Raw genomic sequence first — 6,515 nt, 5'->3', positions numbered from 1 at the left:
TTGGACTTCGACTACTCTCTAATGCTGAGAGCCTTTCGGCTGCAATTTTTTGTTGTAGCCGCTCTGAGCCACTGATTGTTGGTGGATGGTTGACGCCGGTGGGTAGGTGATATGGTGCGGTCGATGCGGCGCGTACGTGGGGTTTGAGGTAGTCTAAGTTTTCCCCTCGGTCTTCATAAACTATTACCTCATAATGTTTTGAGGCAGTGACGCATCCGCAACGGTCCACAACTTCACCTTTCTGATACCCGATGGCCATAGCGTCGACGCTAATAATGCGGGGTAGGTGTGCTCCCGCTGATTGGCAACTCTGCGCAAGACTGGTAAGTATCAAACATGCCTGGGTGAATGGGGACTCGACTTTCCATTCGAGGAGTACGACCGCCTTGTTTTGCAATCGTACCACCCGGCAGGAGTGGCCCATGAATGTTGCCAGAGGAAGAGCTATGTAGCTACTACGCTTCATCACGGCTTTGTTGGTACTTCCAAAGCGCAGAGCTGCGAGGCCGGGTGAGATGGCCAGCTGATTGTTTGTGATTTCCCGGCAGAAGGAAATTCCAAATGACTCATTGTCGTTGTCCATGAAGAGTGCGACGCTACGAACTCTCAGTTTTGGTACCCCTACTTTGGCGCACTCCAGTAGTTGTTCACTGGAGTTTGTCGGCGCTGGGGTAATAACGTTATTTAGACCTGCTGTGGTTGTGATGAGTGGCCTACTGTTTGCAGGCGTTGTAGGGGTGGGGACTTGTGGTTGGTGGGGCAAATCCTTGGATGCAATTGTTGAGCCGTTGTTTATTGCTGCGACTCGTGCGATTTTAGCGGCAAAGGCCAGGAATGGCTTCCTCAGACTCTCAGTCTCCATGATGGTGGGTAGAGACTCTTGGCTCAGTTGGGTCTGAGTTTGAATTTCGAGTGAGAGTCTGTCTCCACCAAATCTTGGGCACTCGAATAAAATGTGCCAGATGGTCTCGTGGCACGACGAGTCGCAGACGCAGGATGGGCTGTCTATTAGGTTGAATCTGTGTAAATAGGCCGCGAATCCTCCATGGCCAGTTAAGACTTGGACTAAAGTTGGTGTCAATGTGGTGTCCTTCAGTACTCGTCTCGCAGAAGAGACGGTCGGCAGAAATGCCTTGGTGACCGACCCTGTGGTGGAGGATTCGTAGCGTTGTTGCCATTTTTGAATTGTTACCTCCCTGATTTTCCGCTTAATGTATGAAAGGGGCACTTTACTGTAATCAGGGGCCGTCTTTTTGGTGAGAGCAGCCTTTTTTGCTAGTTGGTCTGCTCTCTCATTCCCGGGTGTTCCAACGTGAGCCCTTAGCCAGAAGAGTCTCACCTCTCTGTCTTCTGCTCGGGTTTCCGCGATGAGTTTTTTAATCTCCAGAGCTAGTTGGTGTGTAACACATGGATTTTTTAAAAGCTCAAGCGAAGATCTTGAGTCGCTCATGATATTTACAGTTTTGGCTTTTGAGCTCCTTGCCATCTTGACCGCTCTGTAGAGCGCATACATCTCCGATTGGAAGACAGTGTTGTGTGACTCTAGTCGGAAGGTGGAGTACCTGGTCTCTTTACCTTTGTCCCACCATGTTAGGGCAGCACCTACCTTCCCCTCTATTTTGCTGCCGTCGGTGAAGATTTGGGGACCGACTACATGATAGGTCTCCAAAGTATTTGGATCCAGATTTTCAAGACGCTCGAACTCTGTTATTATCAGAGTTGAGGGATGTGGGTTGTGGAGATATCCCACTTTTTGCTCCACCTCTCTTCCTGGCGGGATATGCTCCTCCGAGTAGCCTTTTTTGATTTTGAAGAAGGCTGCCGCTTCCTGGACCCTGAGGTCGAGTGGCAGCAACCCGGAAAGTATGAGCGCCGATGTTAGAGACACCGTGCGATAGGCTTTGCAAATCTTTATTGCAAAGCCTCTCTGCAGCGAGGACAGTTGGTCTCTGATTGATAGTTTTTCCGCTGCAGGATACCACGCGCTTGCCGCGTATAGCACGATTGGCTCTATCACCGACACATATATGGTCCTTATTATCTCTTTGTTTAGACCCCAACTCACTTTTGCTGCACACGCTAGCTGTTTATATATGTCGGCTGCCTTTCTACAAGTGGCCGCCACGTGTGAGATAAAGGTGAGTTTGCAGTCGATGATAAGACCCAGCAACTTTATTTCTTTTACGAGTTTTAGCTGGATCCCTGACATGTTTATTATGGGGAGGTCGTATTTTAGTTTACGAGTTATTATCATCGCATTGGTCTTGTGTGCGGCAAAGTTCAACTTGTTTTGTTTTCCCCATGTTTGCACAGCCTCTAAGGTGGTGTTGGCTGTGCTTTGAATTTTTTCGACTGTCGGGGCTGAGAATATTAGGACTACGTCATCTGCAAATGCTTGGCAGTAGACGCCTAGGCTATTTAGTTTTTGGAGGAGCGTATCTAAAATTAGGTTCCAGAAGGTAGGCCCTCCTATGGAGCCCTGGATGCACCCTTTGTTGGTGCCCCTTTCGAATACTGCTCTTGCGTAATTGACCCTGACTGTCCTGTCACAAAGGTAGGATGTTATAAGGCCGTAAAGGTTTTTTGGGCACCTCTTGTTAATAAGTTGTTTCTTTAGGGCAGGCCACCACGCGTTGTCAAAAGCCCCCTCTATGTCCAACGACACCATAAGCACAATTTTCTTGTAACTTACCTGTGTGTTGATATGTTGTAGAAGGTCATAGAGGGCGTCTTCTGTGCTACGCTGAGGAGTGAACCCGTATTGCTTGTTGTTTAGGGTAGGGAGGAAGAGCCATTGCAGTCTGGTGACTGTGAGTTTTTCAACTATTTTGCCTAGGACCGATAAGAGACCACTTGGCCTGTAGGATTTTGGGTGGGTGTAATCATCTTTCCCTGGTTTACGGATGATGCACACGTGCGCTACCTTCCACTGCTTCGGGAAGTGCTCTAGCGCCAGACATTTGTTGGCCAGCGCCAGGAACACCTCTCTGTCACAGCGAATTGCAGCTGTGCATATATCTGCCGTGAGCCCGTCAGGGCCGGGAGCCTTCTTTGGATTAAGCCTGTTTAGGACTGTTTCCAGTTCCGCGGCCGTAAATGGGGGATCATCGGCGGATAGGTCTTCGATGTCCGTGGATTTCCTGTTTTCAGACAGGTTTCTCACCAGGGTCTGATGTTCCGTTTCGGAATCTACAGTGTCACGAGGGTAAAAAGTCTGGGCCAGGAGTTCCGCCGATTGCTCCGGGGAAAGCGTTAAGCCGGCGGAGTCCCTTAACAGCAGGTCTTCTTGTTTTCTGGCCGTTTTCCTTATGACTCTGTAGATTCCGTCCCACATACTCTCACGGTCTTGTGTCTCACAAAATTCTTTCCAGCTTTGGGTTGCTGCCTCAGCTGCCTTGGTTTTGTATTCCTCCCTAGCGTGAGTGTATTCGTTTATGACAAACAGTCTGCGACTGGCAGCTGCATTTTTAATTCTCCGTTTTTTGCGGAGTACCTCTCTTTTCAGATCTTCTAGAGAGGGGGACCACCAGGGTGGCTTAGGCTCTCCCTTGTTTATACCAACTTTTGGGATTGCCGTTTCACACGCTTTATGGATGATTTCAACATAAATTGCGAGAGATTCCTCCAGTTCTTCCGGGTTTGAAATATTCCCTATTCGGGTGGATGTGATGTCTTTTTCAGAGAGTCCTGACCTTAAAGAACCGTTGAAGTCCGTCCACTTCGCTTTCCTTGTGTTGTATATGCGCGTGGTGACAGGTCTGATGCTTTCCAGTGCTGTCTCCAGACGCATACCGAAAGTTATAGCGTTGTGATCGGATGTTGTTAAACCTCTGCGGACTTGCCAGCCAGAGATCTTCCCGAGGAGTGGCAGGCTGCACACAGTTACATCTACTATACTTGTGTACAGCCTGTCGCCCCTGTAGGTCTCAAAGGTTGGCGTAGCTCCTGTGTTAAGAATTTGGAGGTTCATCTCACTTAGGAAATTGTTGAAATCTTTACCACGGTGGTCCTCGGAGTTGCTGCCCCACCAGTGGCTCCAGGCGTTGATGTCGCCCGCAACCACCAGATTCTCTGTTGGTAATTTATCACAGACTAGTTTGATGCGTGATATGTATGGGTTGATGTCCTGATCCCCTTCCAGGTAGATGGAAATTATTCCTAGCTTCAGTCGCCCTGCTTTGATGAGGACCGCGGCCACATTCTCGGTCACCAGCTGAGGATCGTGTATGACCTCTAGCTCTGTTCCCAGAACAATTACCGCAGCCTTCACTGGTTTTTGGCGGCCCAAGGTGCACTGGATGACTTGAGTGCCACTGCATTGTTTCACAACACCGGTCCTGCCTACGTATGGCTCCTGGACTAGTGCTATTGAAATGTTTTCCTTTTGGGCAGCCTGGAGCAGTTCGACTGTCGCTAGTTTTGAGCGCTGTAGGTTTGCTTGTATGAACTTAAGCTCCCTTTTGCGCATACTTGTGGATGGGGATTCTGATTGCCCGGGTGTAGTTAGGGTGACCTTAGCAGTAGGAGACGCGAGACCTCGCTATGTTGTCCCACTTCTGTCTTTCCTGACACTCACTGCTGAATGCAGTGTGTTCCAGGTCAGAGCCGTCTCTTTTGGCCTTTTGGCAGTTGACGCACGTGGGAGTGTTTCCTTGCGCCTTAAGAGGACACTCCCTCTCCTTGTGGGTTTTGGCACAGTACGAGCATGATTGCTCCTGTGCCTTGCACAGCGCTCGAGTGTGCCCGTATCCCAGGCATTTGGAGCACTGCACCAAGGGGGATTGGTCCTCTATGGGGCATCTTTTTAGGCCCACGTAAACTTTTTCTGCCTTGCAGAGTGCCTTCCAACATTCTGGAGAGACCTCCAAGACAGGGTGGCACTCGTGCGGGTTTCTCGCGCGCTTCCTATACCGCACCTTTAATATTGAATTTTTCTGGTCCAGTTCACTCATCAGGTGTTTGTTTTGAGTTTTTAAAAGTTCAATTATTTCCTCGTCCTTGTGACAGGACAGTACCCCTCTGATGCAGACAAGAGGATTTATTGGTTTCGGCTCCTGTGCCGATAACCCCTTGCTACTGTTGACCTGGTTTTTGATCAGATTTAGGTCGTCTGAGCTTGGACAGCTCAGAACGACCTTCTGATTTTTGGCTTTCCTAACTTTTTCCACTTTGGCCCCCGTTTTGGTAAGATCGAGGGCCCCCCTAACTCTCTCGATAACCTGTTCCCCAGTGTGTTTGGGGTCCGTCGAGGAGATAATGAGGGTATGGTTAGGGAGTCGTGGTGGCGGTGTTTTTGCCACTGCCTGGGCGTAGGTGATTGGCCCTTTTGTTGGTCTGTCAGCCGTATTAAGACCCGTGACTCCCTTTTGTATGGAAGCCAACGTCTTCTTTACTTCCGCCATTGCCAGCTCCGTGCCCAGGTTGTGAGCTGTTTGTGAGGGTGGGGGTTGTGCGCTGGTCGTTTCGCGCAGCTCGCGTATTTCTGTGCACATTTGGTCAAGGCGGTGAAAGACACGCTTCAGGTCATCAGATAGCTGTTCTGTCGGCAGTGGTGTAGGGGGGAGTGGAGGGGGTGGTTGAGGGAGGTTGTCTATTTTTAGGGAGATTGCGTCAAGATTGTTTATTATTTGAGATAGGCACAATGTTTCTTGGATAGGAGCTTCTCGGGTAGACCACTCTCCGCCTGAGGATGTCAGTAATTTTGTGAGCTCGGCCAGCTGGTTTGATAAGTGTCCGATGCCATTGTTAAGACTTTGGACCTTTTTTTCCAGGGAACTTAATTTATCGTCCGTGGATTCGCTGCCGAGCTCCTTGGCAGAGAGTTTTGTTTTGATTTCGGCAACGAGGTTGCCAGTCTCCCGGTGAAGCTCCTTCAGCTGGCTGAAGGGTTCCACGGTCTCGTACCCTAGCCAGCTGCGTACAGCTTGCGTCTCTTTTAGGGTTTCCGTGATGCCTGCTCTCGCGAGACTCACTTCCGAGAGGAGGGCCTCCTTGATTTGCTTCACTTCTGCAGAGTGGGCCCTCTCCACTCGCACCAGCTCTTGTGCGTGGCGTGAGCGTTCTTTTTCAAGGTTGAATTTATGTCTCGAGCGTGAGTCCGCCAGAGACAAGACAGTTTCGTACAGCCCCTGCAAGCTGTTGAGGGCTACGGTCTTGTTCTCCCTCTTCATATTTCCGGCCGTCTCTAAAGATTCTTTGCCTCTGAGAAGCATGTCATTTGCAACCTTTGTTGCCACGTCCATTTCCACTCCTGTGCCCCTTTTGGGAGACGTGTAGAGGAGACTCACTCGCCTCCCGATAGATATATCGGATCCCACCGACGAGGTCTCCATCTCATCTTGGGTGTCGCCACCTGCAGCCAGTGAATCTGGCGTTTTGATGTCGTCCATCTGTAATGCGGATGACTGTGGCGACGATTCCGGTTCCGGTAAAGGTGGTAGGGGCTTCGGAGCTGTTGTTTTAGATGTGGTTGGTGGCAGAGCCGTGGCTGCTCTCACCAGGGCCTTTTCGCGCAA

The 6,515-nt window shown here is 50.1% G+C and overlaps 1 protein-coding gene across 1 annotated transcript in view; it reads right to left on the bottom strand.

The window, feature by feature from the left end:
- The window catches only part of LOC123702998, a 6,107-nt gene extending 1,562 nt beyond the window's left edge, over positions 1-4,545 (bottom strand). The window contains exon 1 of the mRNA XM_045650867.1: positions 1-4,545. This exon is cut by the window's left edge and continues 1,562 nt beyond it. Coding sequence (XP_045506823.1) covers positions 1-4,468 — 4,468 coding nt within the window. The 5' untranslated portion in view covers positions 4,469-4,545.
- Positions 4,546-6,515: the final 1,970 nt, after the last annotated feature.

This window comes from Colias croceus, chromosome 25 (assembly GCF_905220415.1).
Source record: "Colias croceus chromosome 25, ilColCroc2.1".
In the NCBI taxonomy this organism is placed as follows: domain Eukaryota; kingdom Metazoa; phylum Arthropoda; class Insecta; order Lepidoptera; family Pieridae; genus Colias; species Colias croceus.
The sequence above is the reverse complement of the archived record's forward strand: the minus strand, read 5'-3'. Positions and strand labels throughout refer to the sequence as shown.